Source organism: Eublepharis macularius, chromosome 8, assembly GCF_028583425.1.
Source record: "Eublepharis macularius isolate TG4126 chromosome 8, MPM_Emac_v1.0, whole genome shotgun sequence".
NCBI classification, from domain to species: Eukaryota; Metazoa; Chordata; class Lepidosauria; order Squamata; family Eublepharidae; genus Eublepharis; species Eublepharis macularius.
Window position 1 is genome coordinate 123,394,894 of NC_072797.1, and position 14,584 is coordinate 123,409,477.

Below are 14,584 nucleotides of genomic sequence, written 5' to 3' on the forward strand. Positions count from 1 at the left end.
GATGCTGAAATCATTCCTCATCTGTGTTTTCAGTCTATATGGACACAATAGGATGTGTGGCGGTGGGCAGTGCCATCAAGTCATACATAGCTGACTTATGGTGACCCTTGCTGGGGTTTTCTAGGCAAGAGACTAATAGAGGTGGTTTGCCATGGCCTGCCTCTGCATAGAGAGCCTGGCCTTTTCTGAAGGTCTCTCATGCAATTATTAACCAAGGGCAGCCCTGCTTAGCTTCCAAGATAGGACAAGACTAGGCTTGTGTGGGCTATCCAGGTCGGCAATATATCAGTGCAAAGTCACCCTCTGATAAAAACAGCAATTTAGGTACGGAGCAGTGCAGTCCTAAGCAGTTACACCCTCCTCCTAAGTCCGTTGACGTTGATGGACTTAGATGGAACTTTCCTTAGGACTGTACTGTAAGTGCACGTAAAATCCTACTCCGTGTTTCCTTTAATGTGGTATTTTTGCTTGATGTTATAGAGGTTTCATTTCCTTTCATGACAAACGACGTTACGGCTAAAGTACTTGCAATGAAAGACAGAAATTGTCCAGTTTATATTTCCTTGTTTAATTGGTGTTCTTAGACCTCAATGTTTCACTTAATGGGTTTTGTGTGTTTGAAAAGTCAGAAATTAACAACACGGATGCAGCATGGAGTCAAATGTTTCCGGATTGTATTGATATTAAATCTTCAGCTGTACATGCCTGTTGGGATGTTCTTTCCTTGTCATTATTTCCTCCTCTTTCTCTTGTCAGGCTGTCCAGGCCACCAGCCACAAGTCGAGACCAGGAGTGCACCTTCTGCACACCAGCATCTTGGGCACTGTGGCTGGATCTTGGGTTAGAACCTGACATGTCTAAGGCAGGAGACATTGCTTTTGGCTGGTCATGTGACAGACCTCAGTGTCTTTTGGCAATTTTACCTAAGTTTCAAGGGGATGGGATTGACTTTCTCCTTGATTTTCCAGCAGCTGATCCAAAGACAAAAAATCAGCTCTATTAGGCTTGGTCTGTCCCTGCAGCAAAAGAGGTCATAATGAGGTTGTCAAACCTAGCCTGAAGACCAGAGGGGCAGGGACAATGAGGGTGTGGCGGCCATCAGTGATATCCTGGGAACACCTGGAAGTGACATCATACCTTTCGACGAATTGCTGGAAACTCTATAGTAAAACCATAGAATGTCCAGCAATTCCTAGAGAGGACTGATTGCACAATTTAGTTTTCCTACATTATAGTATAAAAGAGAGGGGTGACTTTACCGGGGGAGGAAGAGAAATGTGAACTTATAAGCAGTTAGATTAATTAATTGATTGAGATATATATAGATATGTAAAGGTTAATTGATAGAATATTGATAGAGAATAATTAACGGTTTAAACATGAGGATTGAGTAATTAACAATATTTTTTTTTTACTTGATAAGACTTATATGCACCAAACTGAATGTATAGAAGAGTTAAAACGACTGACTATGTGATGAGTTATATAGAAATACTATAAAAAGAAAAAATGATTAATATATAGAGAATAAATCAAATTGTTTGATTTAAATGTGGGAAATTTTTATGGTTTATGATATATAGAAATATTCAAAACTGGAAAATGGGATAAATTGTTTATCTAAAGAAGTATAGTTTGGATGCATAATAAGTAAAAGAGTTAAAGATGTACTGCTTAATATAATGGAGAATATATATTTGTTTTAGATAGAGGAAGTTAATAGAAGTAAGGGAAAAGGGACAGAGGGTGGGAAAGCTGTTGGAAGTCAATAAAAGGGGGGGAAAGGGAGGGGGTTAGAAACGAAAAATTAGGGGAAAATTGAATGTAATGCAATGTAAAAATATTAATGTTCTAACCCAATAAAAAAATTTTTTTAAAAAAAATAGTTTTCCTACATTACTAATTCCCTATAGGTAGAATACTAGCTTAGCATGTGGAGGGTTAAGCTAGACCTTTTTCGTGCAGTTGTGCTCATTTTTAATTTGCAAGAAATTTTAACAAGGGGAGGTATTGAAATGTGGCTCTCTTCATCTATAGTCTGAAATGGTACCGTTCCTTCTACCACTTCAGGAGTCCTTCATCTCATTCTCCAGCATCTGCAGACCAAGCATTAGTTTACTCTAGGATATGATGCCATGATCAGTCCTCAGTACACTTTCCCCGCAATCTCCAGTTTTCTCCCTTTCTCTCACTTTTCTAATATGCTACTAAATTAAATTTATTTATTTATGTATTTATTGTTATTACCCCTTCTTTCCGCTTGCCTCAAGGTTGGATTCCCAGCCTCTGGTGGGGCCTGAGATCTCCCAGAATTACAGCAGATTTTGAGATAGCAGTCCCCCTGGAGAAAACAGTTGCTTTGGAGGGTGGACTTTATGGCCTTATGCCCCACTAAGGTGTCCCCCTCTCCAAAACTTGCCCTCACCACGTTCCCCCCCCCCAAATCTCCAGGAATTTCCCATCCCAGAATTGGCAACCCCACTTCAAGGTAGCTTATAAGAAACTGCCCTCAGGTGGCCCTACTTTCACCTTTAACTTTCCATACTCTACTGACTCCAACAGTATTTGCAGATTTTTCTAACGAACAAAATGTAGCTTTCCCTCCATTGTATTCTGTTTCTTCTCACGACTTGCCTAATTTAATTAACGGATTAAGCAGGAGAGGACTGGGAAGTGAAAATGGCCCTGGAGTAAGTCAAGCTGAGCAGCCCCTGCTGTTCTACAAGCCAGCACTGCAGGGCCACACAGTTCAGTGGGGTTGAGAATTGCCAGTAGCTCACCCAGTGGAAGCCGTGCAGGTCAGGAGGAGCCAGTTGGTGGCCTGACACAAACTCCCAAGACTGTTGAGGAGTCTGGGCCAAGCAGCACCTGAGGCTCAGGTAGACTTTCTGGGCCTTGGTTCTGTTAGCTCCTGGCCACCAGTGACCCACCTCTGAACGTTAAAATGCCCAGCCCCCCCCGGATGAAATATTCTGAGTTGAGCTCAGGAATTTGCCTCAAGAATTCTGTGCCTTTAATAGCAGGTTGAGGGCAAGTCTAAATGCTACGTTGATCCCAGGAAGATTTCCATTTTCACATAACATGCTTGTTTGTTTAGAGGAGTTACCGCCTGCTCACTGGCTGCATTGTCACCTCAGGAATCCACCTCAAGAAATCTGTGATGATATTTTTAACCTGTGACATTCTGAACACTTAGGTTATGCTCATGGGAATGAGGCTTTGTGTATCTTCTACCCCAGAGGTCTGATTCCAAACCATCTGAGAGAACTAAGTCAATCGAGTTATTTGGGACTGTGCAGATTCTTCTAAACTACTGAGTTTAACAGTCTTAGCTCTGACTTATGAAAGAATCGGAACGCTTGGCAATAGCTGGTTTAGCATTACATATGAATCCAAGCAGTTTAAAAAAGGTTCACTGATACTCAGATGTCAAACACTATGAAACTATATAAATACAGAAGAAGTATATGGCGAGGGGCAGGGAATCTTAGCATTCTGGTGTCAATTTAAAAAATCCAGGCTAAAGATGTGAATTCATTCCACACAGAAAGCATAACTACAGGATTCGGTTGACTAATGAAAAGTTCAAAAGATCCAGATCACCTGGAGGTTGAGAAAATGTTGTTACAATAAGGTATATTCATCTCACTCTGATCCCAATGGTACATTGATTGAGTAGGGGTTTTTAGACAGGGCTTTTTTTCTGGGGAAAGAGGTGGTGGACCTAAGTGGGTTGCCCTCGGAGAAAATGGTCACATGGCTGGTGGCCCCGCCCCCTGATCTCCAGACAGAGGGGAGCTGAGATTGCCCTCCGAGCCGCTCCAGCTGATCTGGAGATCAGGGGGCGGGGCCACCAGCCATGTGACCATTTTCAAGAGGTTCCGGAACTCCGTTCCACCGTGTTCCAGCTGAAAAAAAGCCCTGGTTTTAGATAACCCATATTCAGAGGGAAATTTTTTCCCAGCTATCAACAGCATGCATTAGGAAAAGATTCTGTTGCCCCTTCTAAGCCTTACAGAGACTGACAATCATGAATAACATATATTGAAGAAAAGGAAAACAACTTATTTAAAAATCAGTCATTTAATCTGATTAAAACATTGAAATGAAAAATGAATTCTGTAACAGCAACAGAGCTGTAGTTGTGTTATCATGCTCATTCAAAGGAAAAGAAATGTGGAAATGAGATTCCCTAGGAAGAACCAATGTTTTCCTTTGCTATTAGAAACTGACAGCAATAAGTCACTGCACACATTGTATATTTACATCTGGGGTGGATATTACAAATAAATCAGAACCTTTGATTCACTACCTTTGGCAATATAATCAAAAAATAGGGGCAAAGAACTGTATGGGCCATTTTATAAACCATATATCAGCCAAGTACCATGAAGTTCTGCAGAAAAACCCAGAGCGTGATTTATTATATTAATTACAGTCCTGCGGATCCATGCTGCTAAGCCTGAAATTGCAATCACATTCTAAAGTTGATTTAAAAATATTCTTTGGCTGGGACTACAGCACAGCTTATTGTGATTAATGTAATAAAATATTTATTGCATTTTCCACCACACTCCTTTTTGTTTCCCTGGTTAGTGCCCTACTTAGAGGGTCTGATTCCAAAGCTGAGACAGACGGCAAGGTGGCAGGCACCTTGGCCATTTCCACACGGTTGTTTGCGCGACCGTGCAAAACTCGCGCGAGAAGACGCTATCTTCTGCGTTTTTTCCGCAACGTTCCACAGCGTTTCTGGTGAAGGTGAGTAGTGTGGAAACGGCCCTTGTCTGCCCCTGTTAATGGATATAGCAGAAAAGTTGGGGAGGGTCTAATTTTAACATCCGAAGGGGCATCCAGGTCTGGGGCACTGGAACTACCCAACTTTGATCTCTTCCCAATCCAACACTCAAACTGCCTTTCCCCCAATTTTAATAACAGAAATGAGTAGGCCAGGAAGAAAAGTACCTGTGACATCTGAGGGGAAAGGGTTCAGTTCTCTTCACCTGTGTGAACCCCATTATGGTACAATTAGACCTCCATCCCTACTTTATACACAAACAAAATAGACACGAGAACAAAAGAATATGGTTGCCAACAAATAATTTCATTTGACTCTTAGATTTGAAATGATTGACTATGCCAGCCTAACTTTGCTTGGGATTGTGTTGCTATTTTATTTAGGATGACACTGCTCAAGACACTTCAGTGTTTCATTTCCTTCATTTTCATTTTTAAATCCTTTTTAAAAAAACCTCATCTGATTGTTTTTTTAATGTTTAAATTTTTATTTTATTGTAGAAAAATTATGAGAACAGAAAGGAAAAAAAATATAACTATTAAAGGCCTAGAGTGGCCTACACAAAGAGACCTAAAAAAGAAAACTAACTCATATTGTGACTCGGGGAGAAAACTGCTTGAGGTAAAAAAGATTGCATTTTGTAAAACAATCTTCGGGAAAAACAATTAGCACCCCAGCATCAAATGTAGATTGGCCTGAAATGCTTGTAATTTTCCCCTGAGTTTGTGCAGAACAGGTAAGGTTGCTGTCCTGCCAAAATCTACCACCAAAGGTGAGCAAATCAGTTGGCATCATGATGGAGCCGTCTGTTTCCTTCCTGTCCCACAGACAGCCCACGACATTTTTGGTGCAGAAGGATGAAAACCAAAATAGCACCCCTCATGATAGTAACAACCAGGGCTTTTTTTCAGCTGGAACATGGTGGAACGGAGTTCCGGAACCTCTTGAAAATGGTCACATGGCTGGTGGCCCCACCCCCTGATCTCCAGACAGAGGGAAGTTGAGATTGCCCTCCGCACCACAGTGCGGAGGGCAATCTCAACTCCCCTCTGTCTGGAGATCAGGGGGTGGGACCCATCTCAGCCATGTGACCATTTTCTCCAAGGGCAACCCACTGAGTTCCACCACCTCTTTTCCCAGAAAAAAAGCCCTGGTAACAACGGAATAATAACAAATCACTGGCAGTTTGCTTGTCCTATAATGAGAGAGTGGTTAGGGTGTTGGGTGAGGGCTGAGAAGACCCAGGTTCAAATTCTTGCTTGCCACGATACTTACTGGATGCTCCCTCTCTCTCTTGCAGATTAACCTACCTCACAGTGTTATTGTGAGAAGAAAATGGGGGAAGGGAGTACCATATATGACATCTTGAACTTTTTGGAGGAAGGGCTGGATAAAAATATATCACATACATAAACAAACCCCCCAGAATTTCCCCCTATGATGTGTGGCTACCTTACTGTACTAAGTGGTAAGGTCACACTACTGCCCCTTCTTCTCTGCTGTCTTGTCTCCTCTGTGTTCCCTTCTCCCTCTTTTCCACATTCAGGAATTTGCACCTGACTACTGCCAGCTACTCCCTGGTTAAGGGAGCGCTAATTCTGGTGAAGGTTGCTCCTAAACTCAGAGCCTTTCACTCACCTCATTTCTGATCCCGAAACCATGGTTAGGCCCTCTCTCTGCACAACTCAAACAATATATTTGTTATTGCCAAAAGAACTGGTGGATTCATGCAGGGGGATCTTTTCATGCATAGAAGATATTATGGCCTCACAGCAAGGCATGCCAGTCCCTTTTACCAGGCAATGTAAATAAGCCACAACACAAACTCACACACCGGCATAACTTTTTTCTGTTGTGACAAGCCTGTCTATTAAAAAGTGATGAGCGTTTAGCATGTTTCAAACGGAGCCATTTTAGAATGTCTAGACAGGAGCATATTTTGGGAATGGTACTCTGTCAGTCAAGGTTCTGATGGGATGAGAAATTCTAAAACAATTGCCAGGTGGGTGTGAAATACTACAGAGTATGAGCATTCAGAACAACATAGATGCTCGGATATTAACTGGAATAATAGGATGCGTTTAGTATTTGCAGCAACAAAAAATACCTGTATTTTCTTATTATTTTGTTTAAATGGTGTAAATATTGTGGATCCTTCTAAAAATTGTTGTGATCGGGGCTTTTCAGCTGGAATGCAGTGGAACGGAGTTCCAGAACCACTTGAAAATGGTCACATGGCTGATGGCCGTTTTCACCGAGGGCGATTTAAACTTTTAAAATCTCCCCCCTTGTTCCAGCTGACCCAAAGTGACATCATTGGCCTTGGGAGCATGTGTGCACTTTGCGCACGCACATGTGGTACCAAGGGCACCACCTCCCACCAAGAGTTGCCCCCTGTGCTGGCAACCCACTGAGTTCCACCACCTCTTTTCCAAGGAAAAAAGCCCTGGTTGTGATAATGATAAACACACTGTAGCAGGCCATGCGTTGTTATCAACAAGTGTCACGGTTTTTCAACACACTTAAAAATGATCTCTTAAGTCACTTGTATGATATAAATGTATAATCTGAATTAGTGGAGGGGGGCAGTCTTAGCCATGGGACAATTGGAGCCCCAGATGCTGCACTCAGCAGGACTGCATTAGATGATATCCCTAATCTCCCAGCTGCTGTAGCACGGCCATTGTCAGCCTCTCTGCCATCACTGGAGTTGTGTCAGATGACAGCAGCTTAAGAGCAGCAGCTAGAAATCAGTGGTAGGGCAGTGGCAGGCCTCCAACAGAGGACTGCCACTTGCCCATGCTCTGAAGTTCCCCCACCCCCGCGATCAGGGCCAGACTGGGGACAAGACAGCCCTGAAAAACCCCCGACCCTCGTCCCATCACCCAGTGAAGGGGGGAAAGGAGGAAGAGAAGGCTCCCGTGGGAGCTGGGGGCACCCGCTTTTGGCAGTGGCTGTTCATGCTCACCCCATCTGGGTTTTCAGGCTGCCCATTCATGGCAGCTCCTTCCTGTCTTGCATGGGAAAAAAGCTGGCCCTTGATTGGGGCCAGTGTGGCCCTGGCTGGATGTGAGTGGCAATGTTTTTAAGGCCCCATCCTGGACCTTTGCTCAGGTCTCCAGAATTATTAAGATTACTCCTGATCTGAATCTAGTATTTGAATGCTTAAAACTCCGTCTCTTCTTGTATAAAGTTATCAGTACCAGGCATTTATTGTGAGCAATGCTATGTTTCAAAGATCATAGCACTGGCTAGCTACTGCTGAACAAACAGTAGATAGGAAAAGGGAATTATTTGAAGGTGGCGAGGAGAACCATCACTTAAATCAAGTAGAATTGTAGCTTAGTCTTGCCAACTTTGATCCTGTTTAGGATGGTACTCACATAACATTATCACTGGATTGCAATAAGGATCCCAGGAACATACACTGCAGCAGCAGAAACCTATAAAAGTTTTGGGAACAGGCCTGAGATTATGGAGTGGAGACATTAATCTAAATGAGTAAATAGAAAAATAGATGTGATAGTGGGGGGAGGCTGCTCTGTGGGTGTGGTGGGGTCTGGTGAGAAAGAGTCTGGCGAGAAGGCTGAGACCAGCCACAGCTGCCAATTACACTTATTGGGCTTCGTGTCTCCACTGAGTCCTGGGGAAAATATGAGTGGTTTTCCCTTGTCTGAAAAATAAAGGAACTCGTTTGAGAATCTCCTTTGTACAAGTTTCAAACAGATCTGGAGTCATACAGCGTAACACTTCTTTGAGGGAGGAAATGATGCTGTATAATAACAGAGTGCTTGTTGTTTGTTGAAAATAGGACAGCCCTTCATAATAATTGGATTGCAAGGGCTATGCTTATTTTAGAAAACATTTAGTCCTTGTCACAGCAATCAACTTTAAATATGGTGTCTTGTCAAAATTGCTGACGTGCAAATTGCATGCCTGTCAACATTTCACAATGAATGTGGAGTTAACTGCAACCAAAGAAGGAAAGGGTATCTCCACAATGGTCCTTGGGTCTTCTGGGTCTTCTGTAGACTGCATTCTCCTCCTCCTCCTCCTCCTCCTCCTCCTCCTCCTGCTGTCAATCACTTGCGTGAGGGAAACTGGCATGCTTGAAAACGAGGTGTGGCGAAATGGGGCCTTTCCTCCCACTGGTAGACCCCACTCTGCCTACCCCTCCCTTTTTGCCTCTGGCCAGGCACCTGAAGGGGCTGTCTCCCTTTCCTGTCTCTGGGTAGTTGCTGCCACCACTGTCCCTGTATGGGGTCCTGGTTAGGCAGGACAGCCTCCTAACCTCCCTCCTCTGCTAGTGGGCCCAAGCGGTTGGGGGACTACGTGGAACAGAAGAGCTTTCTTCTGTAATAAATTCCAAAACTCATTTATTTAACTTCTAACTATACACAGGCAAATATACAGTGAACGGAAGGAATAAAACAACATAAAAAGAAACCCCTACTCTCTCTCCCTCTGCTTCTCTATACTCATGCCCTAATTAGATGTTGTGTAGGGCAGGCCCGATCCTTTGATACCTGGGGTTACACTAGATCTGCCTCTCCCCTCGGAGCCGTCTCTCCCTCCACTCTCCAGCCACCAACTGTCAACTTCCAACTCCCCTCCACCAACTGACTCGCTCTCCCTCCAATCACATTCTACTCCAGAACTGGCCCCTCCCTTCTGCAGTCCATAGAAAGTTAACTCCACAAACAGAATGGTGTTTCTCCACAGGAGGTATGAGGGTTTCTCTTGCTTTATAACTCTGCCTTCATGGGCAGCACACATGTTCAGTACCGCATGAGTAACTCTTCAGAGCTAGGTTAAGGAAGGTACATTGTTGTCAAGCGATCATTTCTTAATGCTATCAACTGCTCCCCCATCTCCCTTATGGCCAGAATAGGATCTACTGTATTTAGGAAAGGATATACTTCATTTGCTTACTTCTGCCACATGAAGCTGTTCTAACAACAGCAGTTTTCTATCCCTCGTGTCAACCGAAAGTTGGCCCAAGCTCAGAGCCATCCCAACCATATAGTACCCCTTTAAGGAGCACCAAATCAGAAAGAAGTAAGTGTAATGAAAAGTTAAAATAAATCAAAATGTCATCTTTTTAAAAATCTTTACCTGGGCCGATTCCAGACGACTAACTGGAAGGCGCTTCATGCCGCCATGTTCTGGATTGTGACGGGGAAACTCGCGCGAGAAAACGCGATATTTCGTGTTTTCCCCGTCGCGATCCGGAACACGGCAGCATGAAGCGCCTTCCGGTTAGTCGTCTGGAGTCGGCCCTTGTTAATTTCAAATGCCAAGTAAATAAAGTTCAAGGTTCATTCTGAACTTCTAAATTTTCTCCATATTGAATGTGGGGTGGGTTGCCAAAGTTATAAGTTCCTCCAAGATACCAAAAGTCCCTAGGCCAGCCCTGCCCAAGCTATTCTAGCTTCTCTCCCAAAATTTTCTAGGCTGAATATACAAGCTTACTGTTCTCTTCATCATAAAGAATGGAGATGGCAAAGGGTCTCTCTCTACACAGTCACTTCTTTGCATGCACCCAATGTACATTTGTTGCATGTAATTCACATTCAAGGTGTCAGACAGTGGCTTGCTAAAAGTTACAATCCAGACTACCTCTTGCAATGAGACAAGGATCCATTGATTTCAAAAGATTTACTGAATATAAACAACCATTATAGTCCACTATCCAAGATACTAGGATCTTGGCTGATACACGAGTATTGTTACGAATGACAGGCAAAGGCTAAGGTACAGAATAGCAAACCCCTGCAGGCCTCATCCTCCCCCACAGTTCTCAAAACAAACGGCCCGAGACTGAGAAAATGAAAGCTTCCCAAGACTGGAAAGGTTGTAGTCATAACATTCCTCTTCTCTAAGATATCTTCTACTGAACTGCTTGTCACCTGCAAAAGAAGCACTTATAATACTGACAGGATTAAAATGGAGTCTCTTTGGTTTGAACATACATGAAACACAGTCAGAACATGACACAAGGAGACACTTCTGCTGCAGGAATAGCACATTGGCTCAGAACCAACATACAAAATCTTGTTGCTGGTTTTTGTATCTGTTGTTGTTATTGCAATCATTATTTAGAACCTGGTAGATTGAGAGCCCCAGGATATTGTCCCTATCACAATTCAGAGGCATATATATCAGTATCTGACCACTCCACATCTTACAAATCTTTTGTAAATCTTTAGTTTGGCAGATTATTGCTTTGGAGGCTGCATATGCTCCCCATCTCATACGCTGAAGTGCACATCTATCTGTATTCAGGGCTTTTTTTCTGGGAAAAGAGGTGGTGGAACTCAGGACTGCTCAATGATGTCACTTTGGGTCAGCTGGAACGGGGGCGGGGTTAAAAGTTTAAATCACCCTCGGAGAAAATGTTCACATGGCCGGTGACCCCACCCCCTGATCTCCAGACAGAGGGGAGTTTAGATTGCCTTCTGCGCTGCTGCAGCGTGGAGGGCAATCTAAACTCCCCTCTGTCTGGAGATCAGGGGGCGGGGCCACTGGCCATGTGACCATTTTCAAGAGGTGCCGGAACTCCATTCCACCACGTTGCAGCTGGAAAAAAAAGCCCTGTCTGTATTACCATATTGATTTGAAATGAAGACTGTTCCCCCCCACATACATTTGTCACATGGAGTATAGTGGTTACAGTGTTGGACTAGCATCTGGAAGACGCAAGTTTGAATCTCTCCTCTGCCATGAAAGCTTGCTGGGTGGACTTGAGCCAGTCACACACTCTTACCCTAAGCTACCTCATAGGGTTGTTGAGAGGATAAAATTGGAGGAGAGGAGAATGATTTAAGCCGCTTTGGGTCTTGGGGCTCAAAAATCTGCATACAAGTTACAGTCATGTTCAGTAAGAAGAATACATTTTGTATATAACCGTTTAAAAGGGGAATTGTCTTTTATTCCGTGTTGTCTTCCTTTTGGATAAATATTTGAAGCAGCTGCGCAGAGCCTCTTTTGAGGAAGGAATATTGTGCTATCAGTGTTGGATTTTGGCTTGCACAATATTGGGTAGAGGAAAAAAATGTTGGCTAAATCCACTTAATGTGGTTGTACGGAAAGATAGTTTGTCTGAACAGGACAAACTAAGAGGCATTGAGAGATGAAAATACATTTAACATGAACAAGAGGTACAACGAGTGCCCATGTTTGTGTAACAGTCTCACAAGTAACAGCCACACCTTCATTTAAGTGGAGATTCTGGCAGGTGTTGTGTAACTTGTATGACGTGGTTCTCTGTCTTTTGGACAACCCATCTTTCAAGACACTGATTTTTTTAAGAACTAAAATTTACTGATCAAAATAGAAAATATTCAAAACTATGGAGATCCTTTATACCACAATGTTTCGGTTCTAGTCTTCTGCCATCATTCTCTGCATAATATAGTGCATATCAGAAGCAAAGGATTGATTTGGTAGCCCTGTAATTGGTCTGAAGTCACTTGATTAACCTAAATAGGAGTGGATCTGAGCACTGCCTGGATAGGAGACAATGAAGAACCCCTATTTTAGACAGGCAGACGGGCAGGTAGATAGATAGATAGGCAGGAAGGCAGGCAGATATCTTTAAGAGGACATCTTATTTGTTTATGTGCTAAAAAGCATGCGATTCTGTCAGATGAAAGCTTCGCTCAGCAGATCATTCGTCTTTTAAATTGTAGTGCTATCTTTGTGGCTTATTTCTATGTCCCTTAAAATGATAGATTGTATATTTTGATCACTTGTTGCAAAGTGCATTGCAGGTCAGTGACCTTAAAAGCCTTTATGTAGTAACCACTGATATGTATTATACCAAAACAGATTATTCATTTAACAGGTTGAAAAGTGCATTTCATTAAAAGAATTTTTGGTTTATTAAACGGAACTTTAGTGATTTTTTTGTAAGTGGGAACCAGTACAGCCTCTGGTTTCACAAATGAAATGGTTCAGAACAGTTTTTACTTTTTCTAATTGGGCCTCTAAACACAACAGTGGAGTCAATATACAGTTTTATGTTTTCTGTCTTGTTCTAAAATGCAGACCAACTCAAATCTCAGAATTTCCCCCTTACAAATCTACATGCACTAAAATGTGTGCCAGTGACTTGAAGAACACTTAATGGGTTGTTTTTCATATCCTTAATAACATCATTTGTGAAACTGAAGTTGGCTTTTCAGACAGGTATGTAATAAATAATACCTTTGTGAACTTTGTGAAAAATTAATTTTTATTTTTGTTTTAAGGATAATTTAATTTGAGAAAAGTCGCATGTCATAAACCCATTTCCTCCCTTCTCTTCTTTTGCCTGTCCCAGATCAAGATGAAAGAGCAGCAGAACTGAGCAGAGAGCAAAACGAGAAAACTATACGTAGCACCCAAACAGCTCTCCGTAACTTCAGAGAATTCCTTATCTCTAAATATCCATCAGAAACTCGAGAAATCTACATCATTCCTTGCAAAGAACTGGATGCTTACCTGGCTTCATTCTTTGTTGACGCCCGTCAGAAGGATGGTTCGGAATATGAACCAAATAGTTTGGCCAACTACCAGTGTGGGCTGGAGAGGTATCTCAAGGAGCACAGATACGGATATAGTATTACCCGGGATAAGGAATTCAAGAGATCCCAAGAAGCACTGAAGCAGAAGCAGATAGAGCTACGGTGCAAAGGTAAAGGAAACAAGCCACACAAATCCATGAAGCTTACTTTTGCCGATGAGCTTATCCTACGCAAAAGAGGCTTGCTGAGCCGTTATAATCCTGAAGGATTGCTGAATCTTGTCTGGCTTAACAACACAAAAGCCTTTGGCCATTGTACAGGTTTCCATGGGTCAACCCTCAAATGGGGGGACATTCGGCTTCGGGTAACAGAGACTGGGCTGGAATATTTGGAATGGATGGGTCAGGACAGCAGTGATGGCAACGCCAAAACCAAGCGAGGGGGCACAGACTCCAGGGTGTACGCAACGCAGCATGCGCCACAGACCTGCCCAGTGCAAGACTACAAAGAGTATGCGCAGCGGCGGCCCCCTGCAATGCGGTACGAAGATGCCCCTTTCTACCTGTCCATTAAGCCAGTTGTTAATCTGGCTGCGCTTCACTGGTACAATTGTCAAGCTCTTGGTAAAAATAAGCTGGCCAAGATGGTAAAGACCATGTGTGAGAAAGGGAACATTCCTGGCAGGAAGACCAACTTCAGCGTATACCAGAGCTGCAGCACACTCTCAGAAGCTCAGAGCAACCAGCTGGTCCTGATCTGCAACAATTTGAGCCAACAGGCGGCTCAGTCCATGACGAGCCACTCCAGCTCCGGCAACTTCATCGTGTCCGCATCTTACGACTCTTCCTCGGACACCGCTTGAACGGACTCAGCGTTGAGAACAGTCTTGTGTTTTAAGCTTTGGATCCGTGTCCGGTAACACATATAAACTGTGATTGTACACTGCTCTCCCCACTCACTTTTCTCCAGTATCAATTCACTTTAATAAAATAAATAATATATATATATATTACTTTTTACAACTGAGTGAATAGAAATAGTTTAGTATAACTTATATAGTATTTATAGTGCTGACATGGAAAAAAATGAAGTCTACATGGGATGGTAATATAATGATAGATTTTTAAAGGTTGGGGTGGTAGCAAGTAAGAGACAGACCATAATATTTATGTAACATCAACTGAGGAAAGACCTACAGTACAAATTTAAACCAGTGTGAAATTATCTTGGCTGTTGTTATTTTTCCAAGAGATACTTGTCATTTAAAGTACCAGACTAGGAT

General features: G+C 42.8%; 1 protein-coding gene across 2 annotated transcripts in view; it reads left to right on the forward strand.

The window, feature by feature from the left end:
• The window catches only part of KIAA1958 (KIAA1958 ortholog), a 66,931-nt gene extending 52,758 nt beyond the window's left edge, over nt 1–14,173 (forward strand). For both annotated transcript variants that reach the window (XM_054987197.1, XM_054987199.1), the window contains one exon: nt 13,119–14,173. In XM_054987197.1, the coding sequence (XP_054843172.1) occupies nt 13,119–14,164 (1,046 nt within the window). In that variant the 3' untranslated portion in view covers nt 14,165–14,173. The remainder of the gene's footprint in view (nt 1–13,118) is intronic.
• Nucleotides 14,174–14,584: the final 411 nt, after the last annotated feature.